At 37.3% G+C, this 17,126-nt stretch overlaps 1 protein-coding gene across 1 annotated transcript in view; it reads left to right on the top strand.

The window, feature by feature from the left end:
- SLC5A12 (solute carrier family 5 member 12) overlaps nt 1-17,126 on the top strand; it is a 47,335-nt gene that overhangs the window by 12,851 nt on the left and 17,358 nt on the right. Inside the window, exons 5-9 of the mRNA XM_042906626.1 lie at nt 3,849-4,003; nt 4,122-4,262; nt 9,889-10,018; nt 11,246-11,334; nt 15,728-15,840. Coding sequence (XP_042762560.1) covers nt 3,849-4,003; nt 4,122-4,262; nt 9,889-10,018; nt 11,246-11,334; nt 15,728-15,840 — 628 coding nt within the window. The remainder of the gene's footprint in view (nt 1-3,848; nt 4,004-4,121; nt 4,263-9,888; nt 10,019-11,245; nt 11,335-15,727; nt 15,841-17,126) is intronic.

The following is a 17,126-nucleotide window of genomic DNA, read 5'->3' as shown; positions in this document are numbered from 1 at the left end:
TATCATAGAGCAGACCATCCATGGAGTTTGGTATTGTGTGCATGTCAGACACTTTTTGAACATATATCATGAAAATATACAACTTAAAAATGCCCCTGTCTTTTTCATACATTCAAATTCCACCATTTCTTTGCACTACTGATTTTTGTCTTTTTTTTTTCATTCCATTCTCACTACCCTAGTTCGTTCTATCCCAGACACATATCTCTTACCTAGGTTAAAAATAAGCTCCTGGTCCATGTACATCGGGCCATATGTGACAGATTAGTTGCTCTGAGGCACCTACCCATACAAGGCACACTTCTTAACAACAATAATGGAAGGCAGAAATGGTGAAATAATATTTTCAAAGCATTAATGGAAAACAATGTCTACCTATAATTGCGTATTCAGCAAAAAACTAACTTTCAGGAACTGTCAAGAACCAAGAGAATTTACCACTAATATATCTTCCCCTGAGAAAAACCTAGAAAAATCTAGGAAAAACCTAGAAAAACTGTGGGAAGAAGGAAAATTATCCAATTTTAGATGGAGGAAGTAATGATAAGAAAATAAAATAGTAAACATTTAATAAGTCTAGTCAAACAGTTTTTGGTGCTTAATGATAAAGAATAACTTTTTTAGTATGGTATAATTTACATACCTAATTATGCATTATATTATAATATATTATATATTATAATTTATAATATTTTAAAATACACCAATACTACCAGTTACTATTATATGTAATTTGAGGATTAAGAAAAAGAATAACCCTCATTTGGACAGCATAGCATGTAAATAAGGAAGAGAGTAATCAGACTTGGTGGTTTTATAATCTTTGAATTGCTGGGGATTAAGACATTCTTTAAATGTAGACTCTAACTTAAAAATTTATGGCAACATTTCAAGAAATCCCATTTAAATAGAATGGTCAAAGTGGAAAAAGGGAATTAAAACAACACAAAACAAAAACCTCAAGTGATTTAAGCAAGAGGAGAAAAAAGGAAAAGAAAAAAATAGGGCACAAATAGAAACCGAAAAGTAAGATGTCAGAAACAAGTCTGGATATTTTAATAACTACAATAAGCTAGAATGAACTAAATTTACTGCTTCTTAATTGTTTTCAGTGCTTCCCTCCACCCTGCATGCCTGTAAGATTAATCTTAATCACCCATTTCGTCATGCCACTTAACTGACCCAGTTCTCTTCTTGCTTCCCATTGTTCCACAGGATAAAGTATAAGCCTCTTAGCCTAGTCTTGGAAATCTTTCCTGATGTGCATCAACCCGCCCATTTAATAATCCCTTACCACACCTGGGTCCCATCTCTTCTCTCTCTAGCCAGGTTACAGGCTTCTGGATCTCACTACAATGGTGGCTTATTTATCTAACACTTGTTGCTCGTATTGCAAACTCTTTAGAATCCTATGAATGCATAGCGTACCCAAGATAACCTTTGGAAGATTAAAACAATAAGTGATTCCTGCCATTCAGGGACTTGCAATCTACTGAGGTAAACATTAGATTTCAAACATCACAGACTGATTAAATACATCAGTGACATCTCATGATCAGGGTTATAGATCAGTGGTGTGTGTGTGTGTGTGTGTGTGATTGTATGAAAGACTTATAGAGTCAGAGAAATTTTCATGGTGGCTATAATCTGCCTTTTGATGTACATTTCATAAAGTGTTTTGTTCTTTTACGTCATGTCTAACTGAAGTTCAGCTTTATGCATATTTTTGCATAACCGATATCAAGTAGCCTCTGGAAACTGACATCTTTGACATTTGGTCTTCATATCACTAAAATCTGATGTTGTGATTTGGGTTTAGAAGCTTTAATGTCTTTAAAGAAAATCAAAATACCACTAATTGGCAGGTGGGAGGTAAGTATTGATTATTCCTCATGTCAGGATGTGAACACAATATACAAATGCAAGGCCTCTGGAGGGGCTTTGATGACTATTTATTAAGTTACATTTTAATTACAAAAGAAATGATAGGGCAACCCTGATGTCTCCTTTCTTCTCCAGATAAAGTTGAAGCCTGTCATCTTTTCACAGAAGTTCTTGACACTCTGGAGGAGTAACCGGGGATGATAATTCTATTTTTCAATGTTAAAAATACCACGTCCTTCCATTCTCATAGTACTTATTCATCTTCAAAGCACTTTTTTTTATATCGCTTCATTTGAGCTTTCCCAGTTTGCTCATTCCACCTTCACTGTGGTCACGAGGGATCCTACACCTGGATTACTCTAGCAGCCTCTTTGTCACCTCCTTTCCTCTGGACCATGTGATCTCAACTATAATTGTACATTAGAATCCCTGGGGAGCTTTCAGAGAACATGCAGAACGGGGGCCCCACCCACACCTCAATTTATTCAGAATCCTGGGGTTTGGGGCTGGGACGTTGTTGTGTGTTTATCTTCAAACTCTTTAAGTGACTCTAAAGAGGATCGGGTTTGATAACCACCATGATAACCTCTTGTCTCATGCCTCTGTCCTGAGCTCTACTGTTAGATTGATCCTCTGGAGAGACTGCCTTGTTTGCTATTTGATCATCCTCTACCTCTTAAAGCTCCTTTCTCCAGGAATGTCTGGAATCTATCATTCTTTCTTTTCTTCTTTCTCAGCCTTTTACCATCTCAGTTCCCCCAAATTTATTTACTGTCACTCAATTAAAAAAAATAACTTTCGTGCTGTATAAACCAGACCCAGGTGATTGTCCTCAATTCCTTCACTTCCTCAAAATCTGTGTTCAATTATTCACATGTTATACTGATTTGACCTCCCAAGTATCTTTCAAATCCACCCACTTCTTTCCATCTCTACCCTGCTCCAAACCTCTGTCATCTTGGGCACAGACTACTGACGTCAACTCTGAGCGTATCTCTTGCTCCTTCTTTTCTTTCCATGGCCCAGCAATCTGTTGTCCACACAACCACTCCTGACACCACTATGAAGCCAACAAACAAAATCTCTCATCATGTAAATCTCTTTAATGCTGTCTTTTTTAAATCTTTTTTTAATGTTTATTTATTTTTGAGAGAGACAGAGAGCGCGCGACTGGGAGAGAGGCAGAGAGAGAGGGAGACACAGAATCCGAAGCAGGCTCCAGGCTCTGAGCTGTCAGCACAGAGCCCGACACCGGGCTCAAACCCAAGAACCACGAGATCACGACCTTAGCTGAAGTCGGACACAACCAAATGAGTTGTGTCACCCCTCTTTAATGCTCTCTTACTGCTCTTAAGAAATCATTTATGTAGACTTGTCAAAATCTGTGTGTTCTGGCCTCTAGCAAATTCAGCAACCTCCCTTTGGGCATTCTGTATACATCTCGATCTACATATTCTAGCATTCTCTCATTTCTTCAGCCATACATCTCCATCCTTCAAATGCCACTTCTTCAAGACCAGGTCAGGACTCACTGCTATATGCTGTCATAGTAACCTGTCCTTCTTAACCTCACTGTCCACAATCCTAAATAATTAGTTATATTATTGTCTGGTATCTGCTTCTCCCACCAGGTTATATACTCTATGAAGTTAAATAATGAACCTGTCTTTTTTACTTGCCATTTTTATTCCCATGCATAACATAGTGCTTGGCACATAAAATATCTCAGTGACTATTGAAGACAGAAAGAAGAAAGAAAGAAAGAAAGAAAGAAAGAAAGAAAGAAAGAAAGAAAGAAAAGGGAGAGAAAGAAAGAAGAAAATAAGAAAGAAAAGAGGAAGGTAGGAAAAGAAAGGAAGGAAAGAGAGAAAGAAAGAAAGATTGCATCAGTGGAGAGGTTGTAAAGAATTGGAAGACTTGTAGCCTTCCTTTTCAATAACTCACATCCATTGTCTCCATTGCAGGGAGGATTAAAAGCAGTGGTGTGGACAGATGCATTTCAGATGGTTGTCATGATTGTGGGATTCTTAACGGTTCTCATTCAAGGATCAGCTCATGCTGGTGGCTTACACAATGTAATAGAGCATTCAACAAATGGATCTCGACTAAATATATTTGAGTATGTCCAATACTACTTTTCCATGTTTTATAAAATTTAGCTGCATGACCTCAACAACTAAAATAATATCTGGCATTAAAAGAGCATCTTTGTTCACTCACTTCTCTGTGCCTCACAGCTTTGATGTGGACCCTCTCAGGCGGCACACTTTTTGGACAATCTCGGTGGGAGGAACTTTTACATGGCTCGGGATCTATGGTGTTAATCAGTCGACCATACAGCGATGCATTTCTTGCAAAACAGAAAAACATGCAAAACTGTAAGTTATAGATAAATGTTTCTGTTTTCTTTTCCCTTACTGGGTAGTTATTATATGCTTGTGCACGTGCACGTGTGTGTGTGTGTGTGTGTGTGTGTGTGTGTGTGACAGAGAAATGGAAAGATTTATTTAACCATTTCAACAATTTTTTGAGGCAGGCATTACTATTCCCATCTTAGCAGGGAAGTGAGTTTGAGCTTGTGTCTGCCTGCCTTTGCTCTCCATCATTTGTTACCTCCATTTATTGAGAAATTACTGGGTTAAATCAGGTGCCATGACTGACAATGCAGAGGTAGATAGCATAGATTTTCTACTTACAGTTTCTGCGATGAGGTGGCCCCTATCACTTATTTGATTCAGCTTGTGGTCTCTTGAGCACTATTTTTCTTTTAAATATCCTTAAGTTTTCCAAGGACAGGTTTAAAAAAAGGAAAGCCAAGGTAATGAGGTAAGACATAATAGGGCTTCCACCAATTCAACTCTTGCTGAGCTAGCAGTCACCAGTCTTGCTGGGCGTGCTTACCCTGAAGGACTCCAACAGGGGCACAACTTATGAAGCCTTTTCCAAACCCTTCAAGGCATCCTGCTCTGGAACAGGGATTGAAGGAAGTGATGTATTATTCTGCAGAACTGGAAGCAATAGGCTAGAATTACATCTAAACCGGACATTTTATCCTCATTGTTGCTGTCCAAATACCAGCATCCCAGATTTGTCAGGATGACCTCCATGTTTCTTAGAGTGAGAAACAGCCACTGTGAATATTTCCACAACTGATTTTAAAATACTTGCAGTGCAGTTTTTTTCTTTAGACTGAATACAAGATAACATTGCTGAGACATGGTTCACCATTTTGAACTTGAATTCCAAAAGAGCACATATTACTTCTATATTTCACACATTCTCAGAAGGAAGAATTGAAAGCATTACCTAGTATTCCATTAATTCACTGATACCATATTCATATCCTATTACAATAAATAATATTAACAAATCCTCCACACAAGATCGTCACTTTATCAAATAGCTGCATTACTTAAAATGTAAGATCAAGTGTGACCTTGATCTCACAATTCATTTAAAATTAAAATTCATGGGGCGCCTGGGTGGCTCAGTCGGCTAAGTGACCGACTTCGGCTCAGGTTATGATCTCACGGTTCGTGGGTTTGAACCCCACATCGGGCTCTGTGCTGAACGCTTGCTTGGAGCCTGGAACCTACTTCAGATTCTGTGTCTCCTCTCCCCCTCCTCTGTTTGTGCTCTGTGTCACTCTGTCTCTCAAAGAGGAATAAATGTAAAAAAAATTTTTTTAATTAAAATTCGTTTAGGGACCCTTGCCTGGCTTGGTAGGTAGAGGATCTTGAGGTCGTGAGTTCATGTTGGGCATAAAAACTACTTAAAAAATAAATAAAATTAAAATTCATTTAAAATTCTGTTTTAAAATGGAGTTGACTGGGGACGCCTGGGTGGTTCAGTTAGATGAGCTTTCACCTCTTGATTTCAGTGCAGGTCAGGAACCCAGGGTCATGGGTCAAGCCATGTGTCAGGCTCTGTGCTGAGCATGGAGCCTGCTTGGGATTTGCTCTCTCTACCTGCCCCTCTCCCCTGCTTGTACACCCTTTCTGTATATAATAAAAAAATAAAATAAATAAAATGAAGTTGACTGTATCTCTACAGGGAAGGATCTTATGGTGAAATAAATAATAATTCTCTGTTACATCTAGATTTTTTTAATCTTATGTTTGTGTTACATTATTTTTTCTTGTGAACACGCTAATTTCTCCCTATTACTACGATAGTACCTGAAAATAAGGAAATGTATCTTTTTCATAAATTTTTTCCCACAAGGTCAAGAGTAATATTTTGTGCTTATTAAATATTTATCGCTTATTTGAAAAGTTATGCTTCAAGAAGGCCATGCTTACATGTGTGTATGTATAAACGCATACCTGGAAACACATATTTATGTAGAAATACACATATTTGTGTGTGTCTGTATACAAAGGAGGATATGTGTATATGTGTAGGCACAGACATATACATATACACACACACTCCCAAGTATGTGTTTGTATTTGCATATCTTTAAGCCTCATTTAGTGAGTTGAAATCAAACAAAAGTCAATACAATTACATTTACAATAGTTGCCTGGCGTCTGGAATTTGTTGCATGAATATTTAATGGGTATGAAAACTGTCAGAAAAAGAGAGATACGCATGGAGAAAAAATGTACATGATTTCTTAAGCATTTAGGATTGCAACTCCTGGTTCCACCCATCCCCACTTCTGTGGAAGAACCAGAGCTATGATGGAATTTTTTAAAGTTTATTTATTTATTTTGAGAGAGAGAGTAGAAGAGGAGCAGAGAGAGAGGAAGAGAGAGAATTCCAAACAGGCTCCCTGATGCTGGGCTCGATCTCACGAACCTTGAGATCATGACCTGAGCCGAAATCGAGTCAGATGTTCATCTGACTGAGCCACCCAGCCACCCTGCTATGATACGAATTTTGTGAGAATAAGGAAAGGTGAAAAAATAAAAATTCTCTTTAGAAAACACTTCCCTGAGAGATTCCAAATTGACTAAGTTCATACAGTTCAGGAATGAAAAGTCAGTCCAAATGGTCAGGACAGTTGAAGTGCATGCAGCTGGAAGGAAGGCTGCAGTGAGGATGTGGTGAGGCCTCTTGTTTGTCACACAATGGAAGGCTGAGGTTCACCACGGAGTCGGCTGGAGGCCACGCAGAGCCAGCTGCCCATCGGCTCTCACCTAGGAGGCCCTGCAGACTGTTGATTAAATGCTCTGCTTCTGTTCAATTATCTGAGAGCCTGGAGCCGTTAAAACATTCCATCAGAGTTTAAGAAAAGCTCTTCTAGTTGGGAAAATACATCCTGAAACATTTGTAGGTGAAAATAGATCCAGAATGTTCATACTGAATGTGTCCATGGGTTAAAACCAGGCATTTGTTTATGATATAATTTCATGACCAGGAATGCTGATTACTCACTAAGGATGATTTGATTGATCTTAAACCCAATCGATTTTCCTGGCGCCTCGAAATAGTATCACCCACCGTGTCATTTTAGATGTGCTCCTTGGAAACTGACTTCCCCTCCTCTAGACTCCAGTTTATTTTTCAAGACTACTGATCTTAAATAGTGCTATGAGGGTAGTAGGGGCTGATGCAGTTTCTCAGGTTCCTTCCCGTCTCCATCCCATCTCCTGACTAAGATAAGCACACATGCACACACACACGCACACACACACACACACACACACACACACGAGTCACTTTTGTTCTATTCCTACTGCCTTAGTTTGTTTTCCTCATATCTTTATCACATCTAAAAGCATCTTACTCATTTCTTTCATTTCGGTGATCATCACCTGTCTCTAATCCCAGAATGTAATCTCTATGGGGGTGGGTTCTGTGTTGTTCACTGCTATGCCCCAGTATCTAGAACAACCTCGTACATGGAGATGCCTGATAAATATGTTTTGAATGAATCAGTGGAGCCGCTTAAGTTACAAGTAGGAGAATTAGCTTTTAAGGAATCACAGTCCGTTTCTAATAAAAAACAAATTCACAACACAGGGCTTTAATATTTAATACAGTCTCACCATTGGTTTCTCATTTCCCACAGTTGACTGGTGAAGCTTTAAAATTGTTTTGGATAATGTGTGAATGTTCTCTATATGGCTATATAGCCTACATTTATTTTAACAAAGTGTAACTCATTCAATCCTTATATTAGTCCTATGATAGAAATAAAGCAGATGTGTTAACACTCGTTTTACAGATGATTTAACCGCCTCAAGGTGTTATATAACTTGTCTAAGGTCAGATGGCTATTAAGGATAAAGTTTTCTGACTCTGGGATCAATGTTATTTTTTAAAAATAAATGATGTAAAGAGTACAATTGTATTGTACTCAATTTCTACCATTAATTAATTAATTCTTTCAATTATTCACTACCCCAAATAAAAATAATTTCATGTATGCTATGTGCCAGCACTATTCTATAGTACTGTGTTTGTTTGGATGGGAGAAAACAATAATAAGCAAATAAATATATTATATACTTTCAGATTATCATAAATGCTGTAAAGATGTAAAATAGTATAAGGAATGGAAACAGATAAGACAGCTGAAAGTGACTGTTTCAAATAAAGAAGGTCAGAGAGGCCTCTCTCGAGGTGGCCTAAATAAAGGCTTGAATCCAGTTGTCTGGAAGGGAGGAAAGCAAGAATATAAAAGTGCAGTTAATAGGGATTGGCCACCTCATGTGTCACTTCTATTCCCAAACAGCGGTCTTTAACTCAACCCCTCTAAACACAAGCAAACAAACTTGTAACTCAACACCAAGCATTGTTAGAGTACTCTCAAGGAAGTAACTTCTGGGATAAGTCCCTTTTCTAATGTAAATAGTATAAAATAGAAACTTCCAAACAAGATAATTATTTAACCATATTTGTTTCATAAATGAGTAGTTTGACTTAAGCGTTTTATGAAAGCTAGGTATACCTATACATTATGGGTGTTAAGAGACTTTGAAATTAGTGTGTGTCCTTATATTTATTTTTTTTAATTACAAAAATTTTTTAATGTTTATTTTTGAAACAGACAGACACAGAATGCGAGTGGGTAAGGGGCAGAGAGAGAGGGAGACACGGAATCAGAAGCAGGTTCCAGGATTAAGCCATCAGCACAGAGCCCGATGCGGGGCTCGAACTCAACAAACCATCAGATCATGACCTAAGCCGAAGTCAGAGGCTCAGCCGACTGAGCCACCCAGGCACCCCTCCTTATATTTAAATGTGGATGTATCTGATTCCCTTTGAACAATGACTGGATCCAAGAAATTTCCCACTGTTGCTCTCCTGGCCCTTTGAAACTCTCTCCAGAATGAGATTGTTTATATAAGTCCAGTCCACTTTCAAATCTTCCTTGAGATAAAGAAAATTAGTAATAATTTGACTTTCAGAAATCAATAATGGCTACAATATAGCCATAGCATATTGTCAAGGCACTCAAACTGGAATCAAGCATACCTGTGTGTTGTACAATATAAAGAAACGCTCCCCAGAATATGGGGAAAATGACCTAGCCTTTGTATACTTTCTATTCTCTCTAAAAAGAAAAAAAAATCAACTTTAAATTTCATTCGGATAGTGAATGAATATAGTGAATATTTCCAAAATGTGTCTTCTTCTACATTTATCTCATTATCCTCCTAGAAGTAAAGATGTTAAAATGTAAGTTTACTTTTTGACAGTTTTATGAATTGAGTGGGGTGAAAGTCACTGGCAGTTACATAATATGAGTGATCGGTATATGAAATTTCATCCAAGATCTTATACCACACATTGAGACTATGCAGAAAAACTTATTTCAAGAGAAAAGCCATCAAAAGTCCTCATTAAATTTTTGTAATCATTCTAAAAATGTAACATTCCCAAACAAAAAAAAAATTGCAAAAGTGTAAAATGTAATGGTTCTTGAAAGCTGTGGAATTTTATTTTACAGCAAAAAGCCACCAAAATTTTCACCTTGAATTTTTGGTGATGTCTTCATCATCCTGTAATATGGCATAGAGGCTACTGATAGATCTATGTGTTCTTCTCTAGAGCCTTGTATTTTAACTTGTTGGGTCTCTGGATCATTCTGGTATGTGCTGTCTTCTCTGGCTTAATCATGTACTCCCACTTCAAAGACTGTGACCCTTGGACTTCTGGCATTATCTCAGCACCAGACCAGGTATGTGTTCCCTTGGGTCCAGAGGGAATGGCTGAAATCAGTGTGCTTCTGGCCATCAATGAGTAATATGGGTTCTTTCTCTTTTTCCACCTGGATCTCAAGGCACTTCCTAAGCCCCAGAGAGTTGATTTCTTTCCTTTCCTATTGGGTGATATACACACCAGGTTCTAATAGTGGGGAGTGACATGTAAAAAGGTATCTCACCTTGTCCTTGAAGACAAGGCCAGGGGCCACGACAAGGCTGAGGAGCATGGAGGTTAGGCTTGAACCCATAGCTTTGGTTATCCATGTGGCCTTTAAATTCTTTTTTCTATATGTCTCAAGGTTCATTAAAGATGCTTTATTCTCAGATTGAACAATATGACCCTTGTTTCTATAATGCTTCTGCGCATGTGTTCTCACCATAGCTTGAACACCATCAACCCAATGTACTACATTAAATGTGCTTTCAAATTTATATGGGGCACCTCGGTGGCTCGGTTGAACATCCAACTCTAGATTTTGGCTCAGGCCATGATCTTGCAGTAGTGAGATCAAGCCCCAAGTTGGGCTTGGGCTCTGTGTCGAGTCTGGAGTCTGCTTGGTATTCTCTCTCTCTCTCTCTCTCTCTCTCTCTCTCTCTCTGCCCCTCCCCTGCTCATTCTCTCTCTCTCTCTCTCTCTTCAAATAAATATATGAACATTAAAAAAAACCCTCCATTTATGGAGGATATGCTCAGGAGGAACGATCACCTCTCTCCCCTCTGTATTTTTCACTGTCCCCTCTGTCCTGCGGGGTGGAGGGCGTCCCCCTCTCACAAATCTGGCTACGGAGTGGAACCATAATACCTACATTCTCTGAAGACCTGTTTTAAGCATTTGTTGTTAGGGTTTAACTGCTAACATTAAGGGTAAACAGATAAGGGAATGGCATACATTGCAAACATAAGAAAAACAAAACAAGTTCCTGAACTTTCTAAGTTGATCCAACCCTTTTTCCTAGTATCCACTGCCCCTTCCCGCCCTTCCGCCTTCCCTACAGCTGGAGCTGGACCTCAGGTCCCCTGAAATTGGATTGATTATAACCTCAACTGCAAGCATGTAACAACCTTAGTCTGTGCAAACTCCTGTATTATTTTTATTTATTTTTTGTCTTTTTTTTCCCACCTTCTTTTGCTAAAAATAGACATTCTTACATTTCAGACTCTGCTGATAAGACCACTAATTCTATCTTGTTTTACCTCCAAAGCTGATGCCGTACTTTGTCATGGAGATATTTTTCACAATGCCAGGACTGCCTGGACTCTTTGTGGCTTGTGCCTTCAGCGGAACTCTGAGGTTAGTATATTGACAACACCCTGCTCTGATGATGCTGATGATAATGACAGTGGTGATGGCAAGGGCGTGAGATGACAAGGGTGATGGTGGTAGTAATCACCAGTACTTACTGAGTACTTACTGTGTGTCAGCTGGCTTGCTGAATGCTTTACTTCACACAATGTATAGAACTTTACTCAGAAAACTTTATGAAGTAGCTTGGAGCATTAAAAATAAAAACCGACAATTATCTTACCAGCTAAAGATGTGCTTATTGGGGCTTATTGGGAAATAAAAGAGAATTATAATCCAGGACAAATAAGCAGTGGCAAAGCTTTATGCACGTCTGGGGAACAAAGGAGAGGTATGCTTTATTTTAAGGAGAAAAGGACTAAGCTGGGAAGGCTGTTATGAACTAAAAGACCATTTGAACTGGGAGTTCAAAGTGTGGCAGCTTTTCATTGGCTGAGTGGTTGCTGAGGGGAAAGCTTCTCTTCCTCAAGCTGGAATAGAGAGTAGTATCCAAGTGCAAGGTCAAGTCCCTGTCTTCCTCATGGATCTGCAATTGACCACAAGTGGTAGGGCATGAGATCTCCTGCTGAAACCTCCTGACCTCATTTTAGTGAAGTTTCCCGTTACTAATTTTCTCAGAAGGTTTGAAGCTAGAGAGTGAGCAATGCCATACAATTAAAGCCTCAGGCTTCTGTCAGGGCCAAGGACTGTGATAAAGCAAGAGTGGCGAAAGTGGGGAACCAGTAACAGGCATTTGCTTTGACACAGTTGAGAGATGATGGTAACTTGAAGGGTCGAGGTAACAGTGTTGAGATCAATGTAGTATCATTACCTTCCTTTATGCCAGACCTTTGACTCTATGAACTCAGCTGGTTGGAAAAGCCTCACTTCCCTTCCTGGAGCTCAGTTGCAGATAATCATTGATAAGGTTTGTCAAAGGCCAATTTTAAGAGAGTAAAATGGTCAGAGTCAAAATTCAAACAATAACAGAAGATCAAAGTCAAAGTTTTATATCTTATTCCTCAAATCCTTTGTCTCCACCCACAGAGTTAACCGCTGTTAATTTCTTGTCAATGAACCTGAAAATTTCTTTGCTTATGGGAACATATATACCTTTTAGTGAATGAAAAAAAGGGTCATATTGTATATATGGTTTCATTTGAGGTAATATAATTTAGAAATCTTTCCACATCAGTAGATGTACCCTACTCTTTTTTAAAATCTGTGATTTATTTGACCAATCCTTTAATGTAAGACATATCTAACAAATCTTAGTCTGCTCAGACTGCTATAACAGAATATCATACACTAGGTGGTTTATAAAAAAAAAAAAAAAACAATTTCTTACAGTTCCCAAGGCTAGGAAGTCGAAGATCAAGGCCCTGGGAGATTTTGTGTCTGGTAAGGGCTCAATTCATGGCTCATTTATGACCATTTTCTTGTTGTGTCCTTACACAGTAGAAGGGTTAAGGGAGCTCTCTTGGATCTCTTTTGTAAAGTCACTAAGTCCATTTATAAGAGCTCCACTGACATGACTTCATCGTTCCTAAAGGCTCCGGCTCCAAATACTATCACCTTGGGGGTTAGACTTCAGCATATGAGTTGTGAGGGAACACAAACACTTAATCCATAAGGTATTACAACGTATATCTTTGTGAAATTGTGCAAGGATATATGTAGGCTACATTCCAAGCAGTAGAATTACTGTGTCCAAATACTTAATAGTTTAAACTTCTCATGGACATTGCTAAATTCAGCTGCAAAAATTCTCAACAATTTATATTCTAAAAAGAAAATACTAGAGCATCTCTTTTCTCACACTACCACCAATATTGGGTGCTATCAAACGTTTCAACTTGCCAAACAAATGGGTGAAAAATGGTAACTAATTAGGATATGAATTTGGTTGACCATAAGTGGGATTGGCTACATTTCCCTACTTTCATTGGCCATTTGTATTTCTTTTTCTGTAACATGCCAGTTTATGTTCTTTGTTAGTTTTTTAAAGTTTTCCTCTTTATATACAATAAAAATAGCCTCTTGGCATATATCTCATGTTTTTTCATTTGTTGTTTGTATATTTGCTTTATTTCTGAGTATATGGAGATTCTAATTTATATTGACCAATTCTTTTACATTATGGTTTCTGGATTAATATTATTCTCAGAAAGGCTTTTCCATTCTATCATTATAACTAACTATCCAGACACCATTCTAGTATATTTATGGTCTTATTAAATAACAAACCTTCAAATCATCTAGACTATATGTGTGGTATAAAAACTGAAGTGGAGCTTGACACTTATTTTCCTTCTAAGATAGTAGCCAGTAGTCCCATTACTTTTTGGTAAATAAGCTGTCTTTCCATCAGTGACTCTAAATGCTATTTTTATTATATCCTACATTCTTCTATATATTTGGGACTTTTTCTGGATTTTCTTTATAGTTATTTGGTCTATTTATCTATAATGATGCAAACACTAATAATTTTAACCACTATGCTTTAAGATATGATTTAATGTCTGTTATTCATAATGTTTTTCTTTTTACAGAATTTCCCTTGATATGTAGATTTTTTTCCCCTGATTATTTTCAGTTAATTCTTTGGGATTTGATTGTACAGAAATCATAATATTTGCAAATATTTTTGAGTTTTTCTTTTTTTAATAAGTTACACTTCTATGTTCACTCTCATATACTTGGGCATTGAGAACAATGGTAATAATTGAGATTAGCAGAAATTCTTATTTTTGTTATGACTTTAAAGGAAATGGCTCTTGGATTTTACCATTAAATGTGATATCACGTTTTAATTTGAGAGATATTATTAACGTTTAAGAATATTCATTTTAAGTTAATAAATTATAAAAAAGAACAAAATGCATATATTTATTCTTTTAGGAAATTTTTTTATCAGAGATATTAAATATTAGTAAATTATTGGCATTTTTGAAGTGGCTTTTTGTTTTAACTTTTGGCATATTAATATGTTGACAGATTTCCAAAACAGCAACACCCTTGAATTTATATAATGACTTTAACTTGCTTCGGTGTGTAATTCTAATTTAGTGTACTATTGAATTGTTTTTACTAATATTATTTTTAGGATTTTTGCATCAAGAACACAAAGTGATATTATTCTGTGGTGTTAAGATTAAGATCTCAGGGAAACTTAGGACAGGAAAAATGAGCACTAGAGAGTCAAACACATGAAGGGGTGACACTGTAGCTTTTATTTTGCCCCTCTCTAAAGAGCTTTCCTTATTTATCTTTCCTTCTTACTCTAAGGCTGGGTCTCTCCAGAGTGGAAAACATATATTTGTCAAAAGGTAATTCCCCCGTAAGAGAATGGTTGGCTCTTTTGGTCTCAAGACCAAAAATTCTAAGAAAGGGACACAGTTGGCAGTGGATGCTATGGAGAGATTACTTCTGCTAAAACCTTAAGGAGGATGTTGTTCCATATGAGGAATTAAATAAGCTTTCATGCTATTCTGCAAAGAAAACCCAAATTTCCAGGTTCCCTGTCATCAAAGTGAGTTTTACGGTCCTAAGAGTGGACTCTAGGTGGAAAATCAGAGGGAATATAAGATTCTTTATGTGGTTTTAGTCTTTGCCCATTTCCCATCTTATCCTTTGCTCCTCTCTCCTTTACAAATTGCATTCTACTCAATCTGGTGGCTTCAGGTTGTTGAATGCAACAAGTCTTCCATCTAGAGGTATTTAAATGTAATTTTCCCTTTGCTCTGGAACATCTTTTCCCCAATTTGCATGGGTCCTTTCAGTGCCTATCTTAATCATCATTTCCTAAGGAAAGAGTTCCTTAACTTCATATCACTTTAGGACTCTGCAAGGCATAGTTTCATAGCATGTTGGTATTTTCCTTCATACCAACTGGGACCAATTGTGTAATTTGTTATCGAATGTCTATGTCACCGAGTATAAGGTGTATGCTTTTCTGGTTCGCCACCATATGCCTAATATGTAGAATGGAGAGATGCATAAATGGATGCATAAATGGTATGAGTGAATGATTAATGAATGGCAAATTGTACTTATTCCTGGATTAAGACAGTCAGTATTTCCTGCCTCAAGTCCAACCAAACACACACACACACATACACACTCATGCACAACCTCTATTACCACCTGCTAACTCATTTAATGTCTTGTTCAGGGGCATTAGTAGGCATTAGAAGAAGAAATCAGAGAGCACTAAGCACAGAAACAGTTTTGAAGAGCAAGTAGGCAGGCCACGTTGTTCCCCTGAAATCCCAGGATAAGGACATGTCTGCATCTGTTTTTTGTTTCTAGAGCCCTGTCTTGTCTATTTGCTATGAAAGAGGGGGCAGGCTGGTCAGCTTTATTTAGCCTGGACTGTGTTCTTGCTTTTCTCTCCCTGTAGCACTGTGGCTGCAAGCATCAATGCCTTAGCAACAGTGACCTTTGAGGATTTTGTCAAGAGTTGTTTTCCCCGTCTCTCCGACAAGCTGAGCACGTGGATCAGTAAAGGCTTATGTAGGTACAGCCGGTGGATCTTCTACTCCATGTCATGAAATGTACATGTGGTGCATGTCAAAATCCTGCACATGCTATTCAGCACTCATTACAGGCACAAAGGCACACGGAGATGTATGAGGAATTTCACGTATGAATTCACACTTCCAAAGATACCAGGAGGGTAACGGGAGAGAATTACCAGCTAGCTTACCTTTCACCAACCTTATATTCGACACTCTTCTGTACTCCCCCTACACGCTAGATTTGTCACTTCAACATCTCCCGATTATGCCTTGTATTGATCATATCCGTCCCTCTACATGGGAAGACATTCTGCTCACTGTAGCCAACCACATGGTCTAATAAAGTCAAATTCTTTCCTTTTCTGTCTTTTTTATTATTTATAATTGTCATTTACTTACTTATTTTAATTTTTTTAGTATAGTTGACACACAATATTGCGTTAGTTTCAGGTGTACCACATGGTGATTTGACAAGTTTATACATTATGCCAAATTCTTTTCTAAAGAATTTTTTATTACCAAACTCCTGGTAAGCTCACTTCTAGGAATAGTTGCTCTTTGCTTAATCACACATTGCATATTATGTTTACGCTCACTGTAGCACTTACCATACTGAATTATAGTTTTGCAAAACATTTCTTCTTAGGTATAAACAAATTATATTATTATTCAAGTATTATAGAAAATATAGGTAATTGGAGAAAATATATGCACTTTTTGAATAAAATTATAGCTACTTTTGCTCTTTGTTGTTTTTTCTAGGATGCTATAGTGAGCATTTTCTTGTGTCATGTATGCATTATTTGAAAACATGGTTTTTTAATGTTTTCTTAATAGTCTGCAAAATGGCTTACTTTTTTATTTTTATGTTGTTACCTTTTAAAATCTTTTTTCATTTTTGGTAACATTGTGATGTTACCCATATACATTAATCTATAATGGCATACATAATTTTTTCCTTAATAAAGACATACAATAGAAAATTACCAAATCAAATAATACAAATTCACTGAAGTTCTTGATATATATTATGAAAAATGTTTCCAGCATGGTCCAATTAATATTTATGTGTGGCAGCAGTGAGTAATGACATATTTTTCTATGCACTTGATATCAGTATTTTCAAAAATTGGCCAACTTCATGGGCAAAATAACATCACATTTTTGCTTTAGTTTATATTTTTTGATTTATAGTGAATTTGAACATTTGTCAGATCATAAATAACCATTTGTATTTCTGTGAAAAAATTATTTATGCTTTCTGTTTGTTGATGAGATACT

Source organism: Panthera leo, chromosome D1 (genome assembly GCF_018350215.1).
Source record: "Panthera leo isolate Ple1 chromosome D1, P.leo_Ple1_pat1.1, whole genome shotgun sequence".
NCBI classification, from domain to species: domain Eukaryota; kingdom Metazoa; phylum Chordata; class Mammalia; order Carnivora; family Felidae; genus Panthera; species Panthera leo.
Note: the sequence above shows the minus strand (reverse complement) of the source record. Positions and strands in the feature narration are given on the sequence as shown.